General features: G+C 40.4%; 2 protein-coding genes across 2 annotated transcripts; one reads left to right on the forward strand and one right to left on the reverse strand.

Annotated features, from left to right (window-relative positions):
- Positions 1 to 518: 518 nt before the first annotated feature.
- Positions 519 to 6,511, forward strand: LOC119727913 (2-oxo-4-hydroxy-4-carboxy-5-ureidoimidazoline decarboxylase-like). The gene is made up of 2 exons (XM_038199991.1): positions 519 to 663; positions 6,159 to 6,511. The coding sequence occupies exons 1-2, from the start codon at positions 519 to 521 to the stop codon at positions 6,509 to 6,511; spliced, it is 498 nt and encodes a 165-aa protein (XP_038055919.1).
- Positions 6,512 to 6,828: 317 nt separating this feature from the next.
- On the reverse strand, positions 6,829 to 23,214 carry LOC119728195 (lysosomal aspartic protease-like). The gene is made up of 9 exons (XM_038200323.1): positions 22,923 to 23,214; positions 21,662 to 21,809; positions 17,529 to 17,652; positions 16,499 to 16,617; positions 14,812 to 15,011; positions 12,699 to 12,821; positions 11,143 to 11,287; positions 10,485 to 10,583; positions 6,829 to 8,501 (listed from the first exon to the last, which is right to left on the reverse strand). The coding sequence occupies exons 1-9, from the start codon at positions 22,934 to 22,936 to the stop codon at positions 8,340 to 8,342; spliced, it is 1,134 nt and encodes a 377-aa protein (XP_038056251.1). The 5' UTR covers positions 22,937 to 23,214; the 3' UTR covers positions 6,829 to 8,339.
- Between the last annotated feature and the right edge of the window lie 426 nt (positions 23,215 to 23,640).

A 23,640-nucleotide genomic window follows, 5' to 3' on the forward strand; every position in this document is an offset into this window, starting at 1 on the left:
AAACTTATCGTCCCGAAGTCACACATTCAAGTTGCTGGAATATTTCCTCCTCAACCTTCTTGCCTCTTCATTGAGAAACAACTGATACAGGAACAGGCAGGCAGGCTTCTGTCCCGGCAAATCTACAACAGGAGAGCTTCTAAATCTCACTCAGTACATTAAGGACTGCTTCCATAAGAAAAAATAGATCACCGGCGCTGTCTTTGTTGATCTTACAGCTGCTTTTGACAGTGTTAACCGTTGCTGACTCCTTCAGAAGATCCTGAACATGAAGGCAGACCTGACCCTTACCCAGTTATTGGTGTTCTACTGAAGAACCATCGTTTCTTTGTAGTATTCAAGGGCAGAGTAGAGTACGTCTTCAAAGGAACGGTCCCCCAAGGGAAGACGTTGACCAATGCTCTTGACCAGTCACAGCAGTGCTACACTGTGAGTCACCTGAAAGCGATCAATCCTGCTATTAAGACCCAAGTGTGTGCCTCCTGGGTTGACCAGGCTGGTGGCGTCTCCCCCACTACATGAGATGCACCATCAAGCCTGCAGAAGCCTTACCTACAGGATCCAATGCAGGATGGAAGACCTGGAGGTGCTTAAATCACCTCCACTCTGGAGTGGCTCGCACCAAAAGAAGTGGGGATTTTCCTCAACCGACAAACACCCTGTGTGAGTGCGGTACTGCAGAGGACACTTTACAACATTTCATATTTAGATGCTAGGCACTAAAGGGTTGGTCATATTTTGGCCCTAAAAGGGGGGGGGGTGGATTTTCCCTCTTTCAAATTACTCTTGAAAAAATTATTTATTTCATGGCCTGAGCTGTCCTGACTTTTTAGCCTCGAGTCTTGCACATCTTTTGATACCAAAAACATAAAATTCGAACCACAGGTTGCCGCGCAGCGAAATATTTTCGGCGCTACCCTCCGTCAAAACTGAATTTCCCCATATACGTAGTGTACACATTTGAATTACCATACGTGCTTATGAATAATTAATTAGCCGTAATTCCAAAACCCTTTGACCCATAGTCATGAAATTTCTTGGGTTTGTTCATGTTAAGTTGTTCTATGCATGTACCGAGTTTCATAATTTTTCGTCACTCGATGGCCGAGGTCATGGGGGGGGGGCGGAATCTGCGTGAGATGGTCAAAACAACCCGGCTCTTTTCGAGCAAAAGTGACATTTTCCCATGTTTTCTTCAGGAAAACCCATAAATACATTAATAATAACATTTATTATAATGGATAAACTCTCAACCAAATACAATATGTGCTCACTTGCCTCGAAAATCTTCGCAAACCCTTCCGAAAAAGCAAATTTTAGGTGAAAATGACCCATGAACTTTGACCTCAGGTCAAGGTCACTAAAGGTCAATGGAAAAAATGGCAACATCAATTTTCTTGTTCTCAGCACTCATAAGATTACATTTATAAAGGTTGCCATAAATTAACATGAAATGCCAACGGAAGTACATTGGCCCCCCCACTATAAGGAACATAACACAGGCGAAGACTTTGGATATAGAATAAGAAAGAAATAAAGGGAGACACACTAAACAAAGGAGAAGTGTTATCGTTCAGATGCACAGTTCTAAGCTCTTCTATGAAAATTTGGTGGCTCTGAAAAGAGCCGTTTGCTTTGTTTCGAGTGAATACAGAACTATTTGATGCCGGAAACAAGCCCTCTTTCTGCCCTGCAGGCTGATTCTGCGATGATGTGGAAGACTGTCCACAGGGCAACTCATCATCGCTATCGCTAAGCATCAAGAGGTCTTGTTCGGCTTCTTGGTTTCTTGAGCCGGGGGTGGGTGGGCAAATGAGTTCTAGGTTCTAAGTTAATTTCTTTCTTTCTTTCTTATTCTATATCCAAACTCTGGGCAGCTCAATTGTGTGCCTACACTGGTATACACACCGGTGAACTCATGGGCGTCGCCAGGATTTTTTCTCAGAGGGGGGCAAAACATATTTTTCCCAAAAACTTCTTGTATTTCTGAACAAATTCTCGATTTCTCAGTTTTAGACGGGGGCAGGGACATTTTGCCCCCCCCCCCCAACTCATTAAATTTACTCCACTATGACTTCGCGCCCCTTTTTCTTTTCTTTTTTTCTTTCTTCCTTTTTTTGTGCTATTCCAGGGGGGGGGGAAAGCGCCCCCCTTGCCCCCCCCCCCTCGCGACGCCCATGGGTGAACTAAGCCTCAAATTAACGGAACTCTTCTCTGCATGCTAGTCGGAAGGAAAAAAACTCTTCAAAAAAATGCATCAGCTCACAGAGCCTCCCGTCCTCGTAATTGTTTTGCATCCCACGAAATGTAAAGGAATGAGGAACGGCCCTGATGGTGCTGATAGTGAGTCCCACTCCTTTATAAACTCTGATTCACGGCAGCAACTCTCTTGGAATAATCTTGGAATTATCCTACAACAAATTAATATCGACGATTTATTTCCTGAACGTTGCTTGCACTGACCGGTTTTCCTTGGCCTTGCTATTTTCTCAGCCATAAAATCACTTCTCAAAGAATTAAATTCTGTGCTTAATAAGAATTCCTGGTGGCGGCCATTCTCCTTCCCATTTTATTTTTTGATGTAGTAGCGGCATGTATGATTATGCCCCTTCCCAATAAACCCGTGGCGCTTTTGCTTTCGCCGTGGCGCTTTTGCTTTTGCCGTGGCGCTTTTGCTTTTGCCGTGGCGCTTTTGCGCTTGCCGTGGCGCTTTTGCGCTTGCCGCGGCGCTTTTTGTTTTGCCGTGGCGCTTTTTCTTTTGCCGCGGCGCTTTTTGTTTTGCCGTGGCGCTTTTTCTTTTGCCGCGGCGCTTTTTGTTTTGCCGTGGCGCTTTTTCTTTTGCCGCGGCGCTGTTGCGCTTGCCGCGGCGCTGTTGCGCTTGCCGCGGCGCTTTTGCACTTGCCGTGGCGCTTTTGCTTTTGCCGTGACAGTTGTGGGCCACCGTAACTATCGGTCAATTTCTGTTACATTATCGGTTAGTGATACAGTATCGGTCAATTTGTGTGACATTATCGGTTGGTGATACATAATCCGTTGGTTACTACATTATCAGTTGTAACAAACGATTACAAGAATGGCCCATCTTCCCTGGTCGAAAGGGTGGGGGGGATCCGCCCATCCCTGCGGGATTTACGCAGATGGTGCATGCGGTCTTTAAAGGGAAAATACAACATTTGCAAACATCAAAAAATAAAACTACCAAATCATTTTGAAATACCTTGCTGGACTGTTAGTGAATGACAGTGTAAAGCATCCTGTAAAATCATGGCACCTGATATACTGTCGATTTTCAAGAAAAGTGGTATTTTTGTATCAATTTCCAACGCTGGTCGGCCGACCAGCGTTTGACCATCGCACTTGTTTGCAATCGATTACACACCAGGCGCGGATCCAGGGGAGGGCCGCGGGGGCACGTGCCCCCCGTCAAATTTGAGTCCAAAAAAAAAAGGAATAGAAGGGGGAAAAAGAGGGGAGGTGAGGGAAGGAGGACGGAACCTCCTTACAAAAAAACCGGCGCCGATATTAAACATGAGTCTGCAAACATTGCGTACTCGACTCGAGAAGCTTCGAAATAAACCGCGATCCCATCGTACGTACCCGTACCGTACTACAAGTACGTACGTATGTACGTATTACCCTGCATATACCGTTATTAAATGCGATTCATTCGAACGTATATACACGATTTATTCTCTACGAACATGCAGCTTTTAATGTGCGCAACAAACACACGTTGCGCAGTGCTCTTTGGACCACACCATTGGTCAAGGGTGTGTTTTAGTAAGAACAATTTGCCAGCAGTTCCACGCGCTTTTGAATTACAAATTATACTCTTTTTTTTCACGGAGTCCAAAACATGTCCTTGTTTTAAATTGACTTCTTCAACGTCACGTCATCATATAATTTTCGTAAAGACTTTATTCGAGAAACGATGTAAAACCCTGAAAAAATTGAAACACCCCTGAAGGTCATGGATCCGTCCGTAAAACGTTTTTTTAACGAAGAAAGTTGAGATCCAAAAGTTGGGTTTGACGTTACTACGCTATGCAGAAAATATGAATCTGATAAGTTTTGTACATAAAAGAGATTTGTTTGTCTGAGGACAAAAACAATCAGCAGTTATTGCCCAAAGGCAAGTTTTAGCACTCGAGACATGCTCTTGCAAGCTAGACGGAACGCAAGTGTGTTGCTTTTTGAATGGCAAGCGAGATAAATTTGATCGTAGTTCGCCAGTGGCGCTGGCGACGCGGGCAGGCATCCGTGCCGGACCGGGAGGTATACACCTATTCTCGATGTCTATTTCTCAATGTTATCATCAACAATTATTTACTGTATTTTTTTTTTTACATAACTAAATGACGAATCCACCTTCAAAATTGTACCCTGTGGAAATTGCAATCATGGCGCCGAAAGACCCGATGTCTATTATAATGTAAAGACCAGACGCAGTGTCTCACACAATTTGTCTTGCTGCACCGCCGATCTGCCGATGGTTTATTTACAAATACATGCACGTGTAATAGGCCCTGTTCTTGAAATTGAAACTGGACTGAATTAAAAGAACATTTCTTTAAAATGTTTGGGCATTTTACATCATGCAAAAAAAGAGGGAGAAACTTGGATGACCGTATGATTAATTTCTGTAGTCATGAGATAAAACTGAGCTGTGCAGTTACAATGCAGGCTAATTGCTCCTCTGTTTTAGTTTGATTAAATTACACTAATTTTAAACTTGAATTCAATTAACATGTTCAAGCGGTTTCTTCTTGTTGATAAACTGAAAATTTCAACTTGAAACAAAACATTAGAAAGCATCCTTACACCAGTTTACCAACTAAGTTGTTACAATTCCTTTTTCAAAAAATTTAATGCACGAAGACATGCAGGCGAAAATACATGGTATGAAGTGAAGAACAGAAGAAACTGAGAAGGCTTGTAAAAGCAAGATTATATTTTAATCAATGAAAAAATCTTATAATCTTAAAACAATTTACTCAAATAACTCCGGAGAAGAGGGGCCAGGAATTGTCTCAGATTGCACCACAGAGCATCTAGAATCCAAAATTTCCCGGGGCCCTTAAGCGGGCCCCGGACCCCACGCCGAAACATGATCGCGCTCCGCATTGGTCTTCGGAAAGATGCCCTATACTCATCCTTGCAAGATACAATTCTTTTTCAAAAATAAGCACGGAAATAACTATGTAGACGAAAATGTTTGGTTGTACAAGTGAAGAACAGAAGAGACTGAAAAGGCTTGTAAACGCAAGAGTATATTATAAACCAATGAAAAACATCCTTATAATCTTTAAACGTTTTGCTCAAATAACTCAGGGCAAAAGGGGCAAGGAATCCCCTCAGAATACACCACAGAGCATCTAGAATTCTAAATTTTCCGGGGCCCTTAAGCGGGCCCCGGACCCCACGCCGTAAGACAGGCGTGATCCGCCCTGGCGTTAGTCCTCGGCAAATGCCACAACACATCGTTGCAACAGTTTACAAAACGAAGTCAATACAATGCCTTTTCCAAAATAAAAAGCAAGAAAATATAAAGACGTCAAATGGTTTTCGACTTTCAAGCACACAGTAACTTAAAAATTGTAAAAGTAAGAGTATGTTTTACAAAAATTCTTAAAATCTTAAACACTTTTGCTCAACCAATTCAGGGGAAAAGAGCCAGGAATCGCCTCAGATTGCACCACAGAGCATCTACAATCCAAAATTTCCCGGGGGCCCTTAAGCGGGCCCCGGACCCCACGCCGTAAGGGCTTCGCGCTCCGCGCTCGCATTATTTATCGGAGCAAATAATTTTGCTCCAACAGTGTGCCCCCCGTCTAAAAAAATCCTGGATCCGCGCCTGCACACCTATGAACGGGTACAAGCCAGCTAGACTGGTTCCTGACCTTACAATTCCCCAAGGTATGTAAACTGCTCTGTTTCTTCTTATATGGAGTCAGGGAACCAGACTACAGGAACATGATTGTTTTTCTTGGTTTTTATAGCATTTTCGAACCCAAAACCTCAAAAAAGTCAGTGTAACTATATTTGCTATATATTTCCAACCCCCCAATTCCATCCATTTTTGAAAATTACAGCAAAAGCAAATGATGTATATTCCCTTTAAACGTAAACTGTGTTTTTCGGATTTGCATCAACCACAGGTAAAGAAGCCCTGATCCGTTTTCTGCCGGATCTAAGTGGGAAGCTTGCCCGCAGGCGTCAACTGGGAACCTCGTGCCTCAAGGAACAAGAAATAGCCGGCCTGTACCACATGACCCAGAAAGACATCGATATCCTAGAGGAATTGAACCAAAAGTACACCCAAAAGTTTGGCTTTCCTTTCGTCCTCTGCGCGCGGGAGAACAGGGTGACGACGATTCTCGAAAAGTTGCAGGAACGCCTTGCAAACAGTAAGGAGCAAGAAATAGAACGCGCTATTGGTGAGATCAAGAAAATTTCCTGGTATCGTCTTGAAGAACTGGTTCAGAATAGTAATCTCGTTGCAAAACTTTAAAAGGAAATGAAAGTTACACCAGGCATGCAACTTGGAAGAAAAAAAAAAATGAGGAAACTCCAATCTTTACAAAACTTTGTACAGTGTTTTTCAAATTTTAAATGGCATAAGTATGAAGTGAAAAACGAGGAAATCAGCTGATCCAAGGAAAAGTTGCATGCCTGTTACACGTGTTTGAATGACCCGCCCCCCCCCCCCCAAAAAAAGGGAGGGGGCTTTTTAACATAAGTACGATTTTATATGATCTTTTATTACATTTTTTTAAAATTATGATTCATACTGCACACTGCAAAAAAATCAGAAATAGGAGACCAATGTTTCATAGAAATTAATGTTTTTAATTGTGCAAATCATTCACGAATACAGTACATTTTACTGATAATTTAGAGGTCATTTCATGGCCTTAGAAAAAATCACTAATAAACTCATTTTAAACATCTAAATGTACTCTCATCTTTTTAAACTAAACAAAATGTACTGAAAAACATTGCTTTCTAATAACAATTATTGCAAAAGTTTCAGAGTTTACTGTTTATGCTACTCCTAAGGAAAACTACGTACTTCACTGTTGCATTAGTTATGCATTGAAAAAAAAGGACCCTGCATAATATTACTTGCATATTCTTTGCAGATGATACCTTTAACGTAAACCTGGGTTTTTTTTTACTTAACGGACAAATACAATTTGGAATATTTGATTTAGGTCTTTTAAGCCAAGTTTGGACCAGATCTCTAATGAAATATTGGTCTAAGTACTACACAAAGAAAGACATTGTATAGGGGATATAACTCATTAGGAATTGGTTTGTGTTTTTTTATTAGCTTGGTTCTTTTTAATCAATGAAGCAAACATTTTCTGGTGCTCCTTAGAAGAAACGTGTGTGTCGTGCCCTCACATCCCAAAATGGGTTTATGAAAGAATTTGGGTGAAACCTCTAGGGAACACAACTTTTTCAAGGGGGCACTGAAGTTGGACTATAATCAATTATCATTTGTGTTCAACTCAAGATTTTAGATGGAGGGGGGGGGGGGGGGAACATAGTAATTAGTACTGTAAAGGGGGGATATATTCCTACAAATGTACCATAAGGGAGACATGCTATTGTAATTTCTTCGACAATAGGGAGACACTGGTCATTAGGGAGACATTTCCATGTCTCCCTAATTCCACAGCCCCCCTTTAGAGACAAAATGTTATGTCGCAATCAGGTTATATTTGTTGCTCGTGGTCTAATTAGTAAAAATACCGAAATTCGTGGAAAAAGGACAAGGGAATATTGGGTTAGGGCACATTTCAGTTTGAAAAATTGTGTGCACAAGTCTATGGGAATGTCTCCCAAATGACCCATTCCCGGTAATTATTATTATTGCTTTTATAAGTCACAGCAAATTTATGTAACTTGTTTCTAAAATAAAACTACTAAATTTATGTAACTTGTTTCTAAAATAAAACTGACTTGGGACTCTAGGCCATTTAAAACAAATGAACTTAATGTTTGCTTTCAGGATTTCTACATCATGATTGAGAGTATTTTAACGTTTATCATTTCTGCAGCCGAGTTTTATATTTGCTGCATTATCCATCGAGTGTACAACCATTTTAGACTTTATGTCCAGCACTCGTACATGATCACAGGTTTGTAATTTTGTGTTATTTAGGTTTATCATTTTGCTGTTAATGGCAATTTGTGATCACTATTTTTTGTTATGCTGTTATTTCAAGAACTTGTTTTATGGTTATGGAAACCTTGGGGTGAATTTCAATGGTTAAACATGAATTTGCAAACATGATTTTGAAAATTTTGAGACTCTAACAGTTGTATTCTATTTACACTGCTTCTGCGAAGCCGACACGGTTGTTCCCAAAGTCAAACTCGGCATAGTAACGTCCCAGAAAGACGTCCCCAAGAATCCACAGGGGGCCAAAGGGAGGAGGCACGTCCATCGGCGTAAAGGCACTCAGACAGTAGGTAGTCCCTGACACATTTTGCTACAATGAAGAAGGGGGGAGGGAGAAGAATATGATTAAATGTGTAATGGAACATTCCCAGTGGTTGATCTATGCTTGGGCTGGGGGTGTTACAGAGCTAAATCCTTCCTATTGGGCTGCCTATGCAGAAATATCATCAATGTTATGTTTTGCCCTTCACCGACATATAAACACTGTATACTCAGTGTGATACCTCCCGAGCGATTTTTTTTCCAACTTTCACTCGGGAGGTAGCACACGGAGTATTAAGTGTTTAAGTCGGTGAAGGGCAAAACCTTATATTGATTTACATCACCACAACGCAAATTCCATCTTATGTTGAATAGTTAAATGTGGTACCCGCTGCTACATGTACATCAGATTTGAACCAGCCAACCGTTCCCGCAATCCAGCAAGCTCGGTGGTCGAGTGGTAAGACATCTGCACTTGGGAGCAGGAGGTTGTGGGGTTCTAGTCCCACACGAGTGATTTTTTTTCCAACTTTATACGTCGGTGAAGGGCAAAACCTGATATCGATTTACATCCCCCAATGCAAATTTCATCTTATGAACAGAAAAATCATGCAAAATAACCCAGCAATCTTATGCGTAAATATAGCACATGCATTTTAATCCCCCCGTTGCTAAAGCCCCATGACAGCTACAGTCCCCCCCCCCCTTTTTTTAGCCAAATCTGGATCCGCCCCTGTTTCCAGGAATTGGATGTAAGCCCTGCGAACATTTCACATGGGCACAAATATGTGGGTCTCCACAATGCAACACTGCATGTTTCAGTGCATCTTGCTTTATGTGGAAATCTGGCCGACTGCCATGGCTGTCATAATATCAATTAATTGGAGACTTATGAAATGTTGGTGGCAGCATACACACCAGTCCGTTTTCCATTGCTTGCGTCATATTGAGCATGCACGCTTAGCTTGAACCTGACGTAAACAATTGAAAAAGGACCGCTGTGTGTGCTGCCACCAACGTCTCAAAAGTCTCCCATTACTGTTTTCAAGAACTAACATGCACGTGCTGCGTGCTGTCAGTTCATGAAAACCACGTAATCAATTCGGTTTCATGAACTGACACGCAGGTGTTTGCCCACAATTCATACACTGACACTGAAAAGAATAACTTTGGTCTTCACAAACTAAAACGCAAGCGTGTGGCAGAAATACAATTTTTCAGAAAACACTTTGAAAGGTTTGACACAAATGCACTCCATTAGTATACATAAAAATGTCATTAAAATAACTTTTTACTGATGAAATTAAGACCGGTTCGTGACAATGAAAATGTATGGAGTGCATGCATGTAGTATCAGGTATCAGTTTGTGGAAATTAATAACGCTGTTCTTTAAAGTACGCGGGCACTCGCGCTTAATCCAGTGTCAGTTTGTGGTGGCGGTGACGAATTATAGAGTTATTACAAAACTTATTGGGTACACTCTTCATATTTTTTATATTTTATAATTTAGTCACAATTTAGTCAACATTCGTCAAAATTACTGAAAGAATTTGACACACTGAGCATATGACAGCTCAAAACTGATCATGCTACTTGGCTTTGACCAAGCACATTGTTGTCTCTGCAAACACACGCAGTATTCCTACATGTTGCTTGACTTTCTACCCGAGAGTTCTATGTATTGCAACTAGCAGATGGTGATCGTGTTATTAAATAAAATCCAAAAATTGTTTTTAAATAGGTAAAGACGATTTGACGGACTGATGAGTTGGAGCCAAAACCTCTGTAAAACAGCTCTAATTTTCTACCAGAGCTTCATCTATCTCATTTTTAGTGTTGACTGCCTCAACCTCTCTAACAGACAGTCATTAGTCATGTCAGAAAAGTTCTCCTTGCCCCAATTTCTAATTTTCTTGCACCCTGAATAAAAAACCTGGTGAGATCGCTGAGAAATGCTTACGATCATCTTCAGTCATGTACACAATGGTACAAAATCTTCAGAACCATGACGGTGAGCTATCAGATATTTACCTTCACGACGTATTCCTTCCAGGAGAGGGGCAGCTTGCTCTGGGAAATGACAAACAGAACATCTGGCAGCTGGGAGACTGTGTCACAGTCAAACAGATACTGGGGAGAGAAATAACACCAAATTTTTACCACTTTCAATTTGAATGATATCATTAACTCATTCAACAGTTCTTTTCCTATGGTCTTTGAAGACATTGTTTGTTTCATGTATTTAACGTACTAAGAAAAAACTTAAGGGAACGTAGAGAAAAGAATTTTATTTTTCTAAGATTGAAAAAAATTTAACTCCAAAACTTTACCCTTTAATCAAATCATACAATTAGGCACAGCGGCCATATGAACTAACTACAAAAAAATTACATCACCGAGATTTAACAAGGCACACCTCGCGGTTTTCACAAAACAAAACGCGGATGGTGTGTCCATTCGTAACCAGTTGCTTTCAAACTAATGACAGTGAAGATATCTTTAGTTGGGCTTTGATTTGATCAATTTATATATTTCCTAGTCCAAAATAGCTTTTTCCACATTTTGAGAAAGTGGGCCAACTGCAGTCAAAGTATGAATTGTCTTGACTGGCACAAAAAGTGAGGTGTGCTCGAATGATATTTCCAAGTTTGAATGTTCGAATTTGTACAATTCAAACATCTGCACTTACTGCGCCAACGTCTGGGTCCAGTTGAGCTCCGAGGCGTTGGTTGAGTGCAGTACAGTCATCCGTCGGGCATGTTATCAGTGACGTTCCTGTATCGGCGATGGCCTCACAACCAGCTTTACACACAGACTGACCAGCAACTGAAACCCTGTGTAATGTACAGTTTCAAAATATTTCTATCAGAGCAATAATTTCCACATCAAACATTTTCATCAAGTAAAGGTTTTGATTTGCCAATATGACTATGATAAAGATATTTCTAAGTTATTTACATTTTATAACCCAGGTCACTCATCAAAGATTTTGACAGCTGATTTTTTGCAAACATGTTTATCAACAAAGTAAATGTAACAGTTCTGCAGGAAGAAGCAGAATAAACAAGGTTTAACAAAAAAACCAGGATGAGATTGTCAATTATTAAAAAAGTCTGAAAATGGATGAAAGGTCTGAAACATGCATGCATCTTTCTACCCCAATAATGTTTTTCTCTGAGATTAAAAAACTCTGATTTCAGATAAAAGTATGAAAAATGTCATGCCTGCACGAAACACTTTGGATTGATGAACTAAAAGGAACTTCGCTACAAAAGGTATCAACAAGTATGCCTCCTTATTTATTCACATCAGCTTCTGTTTTTCCAACAACAGATCTCCTCTCCCTTGTAATATAATCATTGGAATTTTCAATAATTAGCTATCAAATTTCGAAGCGGGATATCTTCCTACTTCTTTTCATTAACTGTGCAAATCACATTGGAATGGGTGAAAAACACATTTTCAATCTGTTGTATCTCTGGTTTGCATGAATGGAGTTTCATCAAATTTCTGCTGTGATTATTCACAAGAGTACAAACAATATACTCCATCAACATGAAATGCTGATGTTGGACACTTTTTGAGAAATTTAAAGATGTTTGCTTGCACAAGTTTTTTGGGGTCTCTATGTACATGTATGTTGGACGTCTTCCAATTTATCACCAACTTTTGTTGGAAATCTCAGGCAAGCTTTTGCTGTAAGACTACATGTACTTCACATCCATACCTAACTAGTCTTGGTGCAAGACGTCCTTAGCGGGGTAGTTCACGATAGACGGTACAGCCTTTGTACCGCGCAGCAGCGTGCATGTTCCCGTTCACGAACCACTCGGTCAACAAACGGCATGCAAAAAAACGTCTTGGGAATTTGCATAGTAACAGGGCGTAAATTAATATGCAAAATAGCAGCACATGTGCTTTGGTGCAAACAAAAGAACTGTTCCGAAAACCATAAGTCAGGCGATGTACCGTACACGTGCAATCGATATAGGCACTAACCGGTTCAGTTGAATCATGGCCACGTCCAAATTGATGAAGGGCACTGATTTTAAGCCTTCCAAGGCCCAGTTTCTTTGCTGCCAAATTGATTGCTTCGTTTACGCAGACGACATCTTTTATCCAATGGCTCGAATGCAAGCTGTACACACGTGGCTTGGAAAAGCCCAGTACGTAATACAACCAGACATGCTGAGGTCACGCAAGCATACAGATATTGCTTCAAAGTTAAAATGTCTGAGGGCTTACCCGTCCACAGCAAACTGCCAATACCCTGGCTTGGTAACGCTAGCGTATGTGAAGCTTCCACTGTAGTAACGGGGATCGGATCCACCTAGAATCAACTCCCCGCCTTGGCTGTCATTGGTGTTTCTGCAAAAACAGGAAAATGTTATGTAATTGTAGACTCATGCTGTTTGGGCATGGCGTTATGGGGGACATGGCGTTATGGGGCCCCAGTGTTGAAGGACTCGAGTCCAGGACTCGGACTCAAGTTGGACTCGAATCACATTTTTCGTGACTCGAGTCACATTGGAAAATGACTCGGACTCGGACTCGACCATGATGACTTGGACTCGGGCTTGGTGACTCGTGACTCGAGTCACGTATTTTCATCAAAAGAAAACATAACATTATTTGTGCGACGAACGTAGCATTATTTTTTTACTCCATAGACTAGACAGAACACGGTGCTGCACAAATTCGTATCCAGGGGCCACGCATGCACACTATAGCGCTTATGCACGACGAGCACCAGGGCCCGGTGTCATGGCAAAAAAGTGTCCGGTATTAAAATTAAAATTCTAGGCTTGTGACTCAAGAGTCGGACTCGGGCACGAGGCTTGTGACTCAAGACTCGGACTCGACGTTGGTGACTCGACTACAACACTGTGGGGCGCATCACAATCTGGGTTTTGTGACATGCACTTTGAAGGTGTTGAAAAAAAAATGTACCCTTTCATCACAGCAGTCAACTTTCTTTTTTATATTGTGTCGTGGATTTCTCAATTTTCTGGCTGGGGTCAAACTAGACAGTGTCTGAAGCAACAAAACTCAGGATGTGTACCTATGTTGATCTCTTCGTGCTCATGCTGATTCTGTACTGAACATTTATGTACATGTATGACACAAAGAAGAACTGAAGTAACTGTTGTGCAAGTAGGCATGCAATGTAGAATTTGATGACATACACGTACATGTAATTAATATGACAAACATGACAAAAAGTACAAGCTGTAGACCCTTCCAGGCACGCTATCACTGTACACTCATGGATCAGGAGGCCCCCTTCAATCATGTCAATGGCAAAAGCATTGAACCATGCTTTACTATAATAAATGTGCGGTTTGGGAGGTGTTAAACACTATGTTTAAGACTGGTTGGAGTCTGGAAGCCAGGGTAATAATAATCAGCATTCCAGACTCCAACCGATCTTAAACATTGTGTTTAATAACGACCCAGCACATATTAATTTCCATTCATACATACCTTTTCAGCCAAAAAATCAAAACTTTTCGGTCAAAAAGTCAAAACAAGTCAAAAATTAAAAATGTTCAACGATTTCGTTCAACAATTTTTATTTTCTGTTTTTTGAAACACCCCTCTAGCTATATAATGGAGTGTCCAGCTCACGAGTAAACATAAATTTTTTTTAAGACGTAAATTTTTTATGGACATTGGCGTACAGACGCAGCTGTGGTGAGTGCACTGTGAATTTAGGACTATGAATAAACTGACTCACTGTACTAGTAGTAAGGCGCATGCCTACGTGAGGATTGAACGTTCAACCAATAAAATGGTAAAAGACACAGGATTTTATTGGAGTCCACATTTCATGTGACATAGGAAAAGTGTTGAAGACCAGCCAGCCATGTCTTCATCATCCGTTTAAATACAGGCACGTGACAGGCTCTCAACCAATGGGAGTGGGTAAACTGTCTTAGGTATTTATAAATGGAAAACAAAATCCATCAAGTTCTGTAAACAAAAACACCTCGAAAATGAATGACAATTGTTAAGAAGCAAGTGTGAGTTTTCTGGAATGGTAAGGTCTCAGTAATCATATTTCATCCGAATCTGAGTCTTGATCTTGTCTTCATCATGTTGGTTGGTTTAACCCTAACCCCTAGAGTGATTTGCTAGGATCCTTCCTCAATCCAACAACTTCCAACACAATATGGCAGAATGTACACAAAAACTGTTGGGCTGTGTTTGTTCAGGGTATCCTAACCCCACGTAAAGCATAATCAATTTTACCAGTGCAGCACTGACTCCAACATATTCCAACAAACCCTGGTGTTGGAGTTTGAATGGATGGGGATTGTTAGGGTTAAAGTCTATGACAACAGGAACGACATCTCACCTGTCCAGGTAAAATGAAAACACTGGCTTGTCGACCAAGCCCTGCTGAATCATAGAGTTAAACACAGGCAGGACTCCGTCTGCAGCTATGCTGGGGTACCCCATTCCCAGAATGCCGTCAAAGTCCACGTCTAGGAAAACTTCCCCTGGTTCCGAGGTTGCCTCACCAAAAGTCTGGTTGACAACTTTGACAGTTTGCACCTGGCACAAAATATATAGAATATTGAAACTTTCAGCACAGAAACCTGTAAATTAGGCTTGGGTGACTCCATGCCTTAGTTGAATTATAGTTGTAATTGAGTCAGTCGCAAATCACCACAGGTCATCAGAAGTCAATCTTAAGTCGTCTCACGTCAAGTCAAGCCAAAAGTTATTGAAATGACAACAAGGCATTTCTTTGCCACTGTTCATCCCCTACTATGACTTGTGAGCTGACAACTTGTGAATTACTTGTGATGTACTTGTGACTGACTCGCTTAAAATTCAGAATTTAATAGAATGTTTAATGCATTTTTAATTTTTCATTTGGGCAAAAGTTGGACAAACAAAGAATTTAAAACATGTTATACAATGTACATGTACGGTACTTCAATCGTTTGGAAATTTTTGTTGATTCAGAACAAGAATCTTTCTTTACTTTGGTTGGTACTGCCTTGATTTTGCATGCCTGATTTTTCAATAAGAAAATTGCCAAATCTTGATATGCAAAGGCGAGGTTGAAATTCCCAGCTACCTTACTAATTCTTTCATCTCTAGACTACCAGTGCCGATGAGTGAAAACGTTACTCATGAAGTGGTCAATAACAGTCAAAATGTTTCACGTGCCAGATAAGGAAATCTTCAAGGCCCTAGCACATGGAAAGGTTGTGGTTCCAGGAATGGTTGTATTGGTCAAGTAATTTACGGTATGCATTTTCGGGTAGCGGTCATCAGCGGTCAGGTGCTCGTGTACCCGATCCCATAATCTGGAACCGGGTTCTGACATCAGCGGTCAGGTGCTCGGGGAACCCGATCCCATTATCTGGAACCGGGTTCTGACATCAGCGGTCAGGTGCATGGAACCGGGTTCTGACATCAGCGGTCAGGTGCTCTGGTACCCGATCCCATAATCTGGAACCAGGTTCTAACATCATGCAGTCAGGTGCATGGAACCGGGTTCTGACATCAGCGGTCAGGTGCTCGGGGAACCCGATCCCATTATCTGGAACCGGGTTCTGACATCAGCGGTCAGGTGCATGGAACCGGGTTCTGACATCAGCGGTCAGGTGCTCTGGTACCCGATCCCATAATCTGGAACCAGGTTCTAACATCATGCAGTCAGGTGCATTATCTGGAACCGGGTTCTGACATCAGCGGTCAGGTGCTCTGGTACCTGATCCCATAATCTAGAACGGTCCCATAATCTGGAACCGGGTTCTGACATATCAGCGGTCAGGTGCGGGTACCCGATACCATAATCTGGAACCGGGTTCTGACATCAGCGGTCAGGCACATCAGCGGTCAGGTGCTCTGGTACCCGATCCCATAATCTGGAACCAGGTTCTAACATCATGACATCAGCGGTCAGGTGCTCGGGTGATAGGGTACCCGGTTCCGATGCACACCCCTACAAGTAATCAGGGTCTTCATAATTATTTTGTCATTAAATTAATATTCCTCTTGTGATTAATGCAATCTTAGCAACTTACATCCACAATATCTTTACTGAGGAACCCTTTCATACTGCCAGTGCCGTAGCGAATCTCCAGGTCGGTGCCATTAGGGTAGTAGGTGCTGGATTTGGAATGGTCATAACGGTTGTGTTTCTCTAAATATGAACAAAAGAAAAAGTTTTCCCTTACCATGCTTACCCTCCAATGTCCATCAAAATCCAACAGGGTTTTGACAATTTGAGTATTTTTTAAGGGTACAGCCGAGTCACCATTACTTTTACATGGAGCTGGATGATCCTTGATGAAATGTTGGATTTTAGAAGATTCAGGGAGGCAAAAATGCATCGGAAGCTAGAGTTAATGAAGTCAATTTAAATCAACAGTACTGATCTTGAAAATCAAACTGTAAGTCAGTAAATCAAATTTATTGACTCAAGCTCAGGAATATCAAACAAAAATGCTTCCAAGATCTGATTCTTCAATGAAAATCAAAACTTGAGGGAAGACGTACACACATATAACTTTTGGGGACGGTTGTCTGGCTGCAAACTTTGTCAAGGGAGGGTCAATATTTTTTGCAGCTGGGGGGGGGGGGGGAGTTGCAATGGGTGCATGATGGACACACATCTGTTTCTTAGATACAATTGCAACTGTTCTACTGTTCCCTTAAAGGTAAAGTACTCCATTTGATAGCATTCAAGTATGCCGTCAATTTAAAGAAAAGAGGAATTTACCTTCATTTCCTTTCAATGGACGCTATGTTTTGCCTCAAGAAAAATGAAGATGTGAGTTTCTCAAAAAGGTTGATACTGTACATTGTACATCTATTGATAAAGCTGAAAGTTTGACAAGTTAGGTTTTTTGTAATAACCTGCTCAAGATTTAGATGTACCGGTATTGTTGCTCCTTGAATCAGCAAAAAACAAACACTTTTGGCAAATGGTTTCCATTACCTGTAAGAAGTAAAAACAGGTTTTTATGATACATCTGTAACCCATTTTTATCAGAATGGGAGTCTGAAATATCATCATTCTGCAGCAAACAAGAGGTTTTGTGCAAAACTTACGACAGGCTTGGTCACTTAGTGGGCATTCGGATGAAGGGATCCAGAGATTAGAAGAACCGGTGTCAAAGATGACAAGAAACTGCTGGGGTGGTGTCCCAATGTTGATGGGTCCATAATACTCGGCCTGTATTAAAAAAAAAAAAACATTATCAATGAACAGTGCAGTACAAAAAATACTCCACTTCGTTGTGGGTGAAAATTCTGATATCCTCCCTAATTTTGTTTTTCTGGACTTTCTGGGCCCAGCTAGACCAACATATAGTACTCTTTGAACCCTGACTAACTGATTCAATGATTGACACTTAGCCGTGCAGTGCTTGTATAGAATAGATGGCAGATATTCCAAGATGGCGGATGGACTCTTCCATTTTCTCGACTCTTTTGCTCACATAAAATTGTGTCCAAAGAAGCCACAAAACCTTGTTGGAAACAAATAAAAAGACAATACATTGACAATATTGTTTGCAGAAAATATTGCCAATCATGAATTAAAAACAAGCGGTCTGCGGACCGCAAGTGCATATTGCCCTTTTCCGTGGTCGATCCCAATTACATTTTGTGTCCTCAAAAAGCCAAAGTTTGTGCATAAATTTGTAAACAACGACCCGAAATGACCCCAAGATGACCTTTGACCTCCATTTTTGGAAGATTTGTGATGAACCCCCACCCAAGGAAACTCCTTTAACTTGTACATAAAAATCCATCAAATTAAGAAACTCTTTAAGCATATATTTGAACAATGACCTCTAATAACCCCTATGTGACCTCTGACCTCAGTGATAATATAATAATAATAACAGGTTCTTATATAGTGCTTTTAGTTAAGATCAAAGTGCTTTACATTATAGGTTTTCCTGGCTATTTTAAAACATTTTTCATTCAGATTCACCAACTCTAACATTCAATTTCGTCAGAGAAAAATTTCACATGCTTTTAAGGGAAAATACAACATTTGCAAACATCAAAAAATAAAACTACCAAATCATTTTGAAATACCTTGCTGGACTGTTAGTGAATGACAGTGTAAAGCATCCTGTAAAATCATAGCACCCGGTATACTGTCATTTTCAAGTAAAGTGGTATTTTTGTATCAATTTCCAACGCTGGTCGGCCGATCAGCGTTGGAAAAAACTGGCTTTTTTTCAAATACTGGCCCAAATTGACCATCGCACTTGTTTGCAATCGATTACACACCTATGAACGGGTACAAGCCAGCTAGACTGGTTCCCTGACCTTACAATTCCCCAATGTATGTAAACTGCTCTGTTTCTTCTTATATGGAGTCAGGGAACCAGACTACAGGAAAATGATTGTTTTTCTTGTTTTTATAGCATTTTCCCTCAAAAAAGTCAGTGTAACTATTTTGCTATATATTTCCAACCCCCCAATTCCATCCATTTCTGAAAATTACAGCAAAAGCAAATGATGTTTATTCCCTTTAACAAACCAATTTAGTAATTTACCATTCAATGAATTTCAAAGTTTGGTCACCCTTTCTAGTCATCAGGTCGAGAGTATTCATCATTTCTGATCAAATCCGTCTAAGCTGTTGCCGAATGGCAGCATTCAGAGATCAAATACGTCTTATATGTATCAATTAGACGAATTTGATTCTGAATAACACGATTTGGCGTTGACGAGACAAAATCGAATACACGGGAAGAAAATGTGTGCTCATTGTCTAAATTTGTTTGGACTAAATTTGAAATTGTCTGACAAAAGAAAATGAAACATTGAAAGTGCACAAAATCGATGTTGCTGGATGAAATTTAATATAGGAATCGGTGAATTCGAACGAAAAATGTTTTAAAATAGCCGGGAAAACCTATATTATTATTACCCCTGATCATTGGGCCAATTAAACATTCCAAATACCATCTCAGCTTTCTTGAGTTATTTATATAGTGATTCTCAATTAGAGTGATAGTTTTCCAATGCTTTAAAGTGCTTGGTAATTTGGAATTGATCAAATATGAAACTGTGATTCCTGAATGGAATGAGAATCAATTTGTAAAAAGTCAGAGTTGCCCAACTCTAGTTTCAACAACCTTTCCTATCTTCAAATCTTGATCAAACTTGACTGAAGGACAATTAGGATTAAAAGTCCTTGACCACTACAAAAGGGTTAAGACTAGAGGCCACTTTGTGTGTTTATTCAAGAATATGGAAGATCAATTATATCAACTCAAAGTCATGCACAATGAACTCGGCTGTTGTGCTCATTGCCACTAGACTACCATTGTTGTGTATCCATCATATCTTATCTTGGAACAACAAATAATTGAGACCCAGAGTAGAGAAATATTTGCAAAACAAAACACAAAATCAGGTCAGTTTAGGACAATAAAATTTTCCTAGAAGGTAAAGTTAGGTACATGAACAACAATTTCCACAAGCCAAGTTTTCATGAACTAGGCCTACAACTCAAAAAGTGAGAGAAATCAAGTGATTTAAATGTGAAACATAAAATGGCCAACTTTTTTTAAAGGATGAACTCTTCAAAATGTTCAGCAGTCTCGGCCATTTTGATTTCAACCTCCCCCCCCCCCTTTTTTTTTTGGGGGGGGGGAGGGAGGGGGAGGCGGAGCAAAAGCTGGGGCAATGTCAACAATTGTTTGGATGATTCCAACTATAATTGGGATCATCTCACCTTCCAACCCTGTCCATGTGACCTTATCAAATGAATGGTAAAAGATCCACTACTTTGGACGACGGTCTAGTGCGGCGCCTGATCAATTGATTGTACAGTATACAATGTACATACATTGCATATGATTAATTGCTTGATCATTTATGGATGGAATTTTCACCAGAATGTCATTGATGGTTAATAACCCCAACAAAATTGAACAGAAAATGAAAGATGATGAAATAAGCTTTAGCCTAACTTGATGTGTGTTTCAAACCCTTTTTGCAGAGTTGTGAGTAATTTTTCTGAATTTTTGGAGTGGTGGGCGTATGAGTGGGCGTATTCATCACTGGGGCTATGGCAGTTTATTTACTGTAGTCTGCAACCGTAGAAGTATATATGACGGGCGCGGGTGACCTCTGACCTGTGACATCACATTGTGACATGAATTCTGCATAGTTGGAATATCCCCACAAAAGTAGGGACAATGCTTGGGGTGTAAACGCTGTTCAAAACTAACCTCTCCATGACACTTGAATTGTAAACCATTTGTACATGATGTACATAGATGGCACAATGCAGTTTGGGGAGTCTGGTTGGCTCAGAGGTTCTTTACCCGCCTTCCACCACTGTGACCCAGGTTCAACTCCTGCCTGGGCCATGTACGGTAGATTGACTTTTCAGTCCCTACTTGATTCCATGGGTTTTCCTCAGAATATTTTCCTGGGATTTTCCTACCATGTCTAAAACTGTGACCTTTTCACATTGTCTTCTCTTAACTGCTCTATGGGAGACCAGTAGATCATAGTAGGCCAGCCAAATGTGGAAAAGTTCTCTAGAAAATAATTTCACGGCATTTTTTGGTAATTACACATGTACATGTAGCTGGCAATCCTTGTTAGATCAATTCTTTGAACCATAACAAACAAGATGTGGGTGGATGCCATCGGTAATTTTGACCCAGAATAAACCTAACATGCATAAATTGTTAGTACCTGCCGTGTAATATATTTGCCCCCATATTTGGGTATATTTTTTTTTTTTTTTTTTTTTGAAAATTTTATTTTGGTGATTCTACTTACATGTACACATCCTTACTTCAATAAAATTTTCTAAAGCATATAAGTGACTAAATATTTATGAGGACACAGTAACGATCCACAAGGCTAGTGCTACATTTTTCAAAAAATAAAAAATTAAGAATACCAAAACATGGGAATAAATATATTACACGGCAAGGATTTAGCAATTTATGCAAATTAGATATATTTTGGGTCAAAATTAAGGGGGCAAAATAAGGGGGGTATCCATCTACATTTTCTTCTCCATCCTTTGACTGATTGATCTGACATGCATGGTTGCTTACTATTACCAAAAATGCTGACCAAAGTGTAATATTCCATTACACTGATTACCCAGTTAAAATAAGAATTAAGTTTAGAAATAAAATAAGTGTACACAATAAGCGTAAAGTGATTCGGAGCCCGTACTGATCTGTACTTACATCGTAGTAGTTATGCAAAGGCTCTGGAACAGGGCCTCTGCTCTTCAAAAACTTGTTGTACTTTGTTTGCTGATGGCGGTAGTACTTGGGAAGTTTACCCGATTCTGTGAGTTGCTTTCGGACACTCTTGAAATGAGTCAGCTTCACTCTGTTTCAAAACAGAACCAGGAATACTCTTTGAAGCAGAAATTATAATTAAAATACCCTCGTTACCAGGAAACTTATTGGATTTTCCGTACATGAACACTCATTTTTATTTTCAGTGCTGTGAACCTGAGAATTTTTTTCCACATGTACCATTCCGAAAGTTATCATTATTTCACATATTGATGTACAGGTCAAAGAAATATTGATACTGGTAAAATATTTGGGAAAGATTCCCATATCTGGCCATGCGCATCACTAATTTTTTCCTTCAGTGACCTACATGTGTACAGTGTATAGTATCACTTCATGCCATCAGAAAGTGATATGTCCTAAAAAAGTCAAATTTAGCAGGGAAAATATTGAAGTTAAGAAAAACACTTAGAAATTTTCAGACCAGTTATAATAAAGTCTCATAAGGGTTTAATTGTGCACAGGGTGACAATTATAAGTGATGGCTTTCCCCGTTTTGGGATTCCATTCCGGAAATTAAAGCACATGTTGTTTTATAACATCTGTACTGTACAATCAAGTTTTATGTGTAAATATGCCTATAGATTTACTTTCTTGAAATTTTACAGCATCAACTTCATCCTTGAAAATGGAAGGGTAGTGGAACAATGAAACAGATTCCTTGATCTAATTTCCTTAAATTATCACTAAAAAAAATATATATTTGCAAAAAATGTTGTAACCTGACACCACTTTTCATCTCAATGAAGGTCAGTTATTGCAAAAACGGATAAGACATGAATCTGGGACTGACAAACATTTCCAATTTTGTTAAGAAATTTTGGAAATACATGTAGGCCTAGCCCTACTGAAAAATGTTCTTGAGAATGACTCTCCATACACCTAACACTGCAATAGACATGATAGACTTTGTGCACAACTGCTGAAGTGGCGTCAATTAATAAGTTATCGTCAGACGAGGATATGTTTTGACGCACTCGCAACAATTTGCGTTGGACAACGCGCGCGGGTTGCAAGCGTTATCTGCGTCAATTATGGTGACTCGATCGAGGATACAACATTTTTCCCAAAGCCACATTGACAGAACGGCAGAAATTATTCCGTGCTGTCGTAAATCTGAAACCATGATGAAGACAATTCCTACCTTGTAATGCACATTCCGTCACAAAAGCAAGGCACGCCAGCACGGCGATGCAGTGGAGCCAGACGGTCATCGCGAGCCGTGAAAACCGTCGTGTGGTCGGTAGACTGGATGCCGGGTGTGGCACAAACCCAGAATCGTAACTTCCTCTGCTCTTGCTGAACAAGCCAGAACACAAATACGGTTTAAATTGAAACTAACTCGTGCAGTTGGAGTACAGTACTTCTCTTTTCGACAGATCGAGGTCCAGTCCTTGAATTGACACACCCTGCAAACTGCATCGATGGATTTTTTCTGTACGCACGTGTCATACTACTGTCATTGACAAAATCACGTGTTCCTGCGTTCACGGAATTAGATCACGTGCAAGTTACTATACCGTAGTAAACGACTGCTTCATGTATAGTACAGTAAACGACTGTTTCATGTACAGTACATGTATTTGCAAAATAAAGCCGGAAAAATATAGACTGTCTATCCTCTACTGTTGCTTTCAGTGTTTGGTTTTTTTTTTCCTTTTTTCTGCAGTTACAAAAAACCGGAAATAGTAGAATTTAAAGTTTGTCAAAATAATATTTTAGCGGGGGCAATAATTTGTGGCTGGTACGCAGTGGCGTCGCCAAGGGGGGGGCCAGGGGGGGGCACGTGCCCCCCCCCCCCTGGAAAAACTAGTGCCCCCCCGAGTGCCCCCCCCATCTGCGATTTGGGTTGTATAAAAAAA

Source organism: Patiria miniata, unplaced genomic scaffold (assembly GCF_015706575.1).
Source record: "Patiria miniata isolate m_02_andy unplaced genomic scaffold, ASM1570657v1 HiC_scaffold_20, whole genome shotgun sequence".
NCBI classification, from domain to species: domain Eukaryota; kingdom Metazoa; phylum Echinodermata; class Asteroidea; order Valvatida; family Asterinidae; genus Patiria; species Patiria miniata.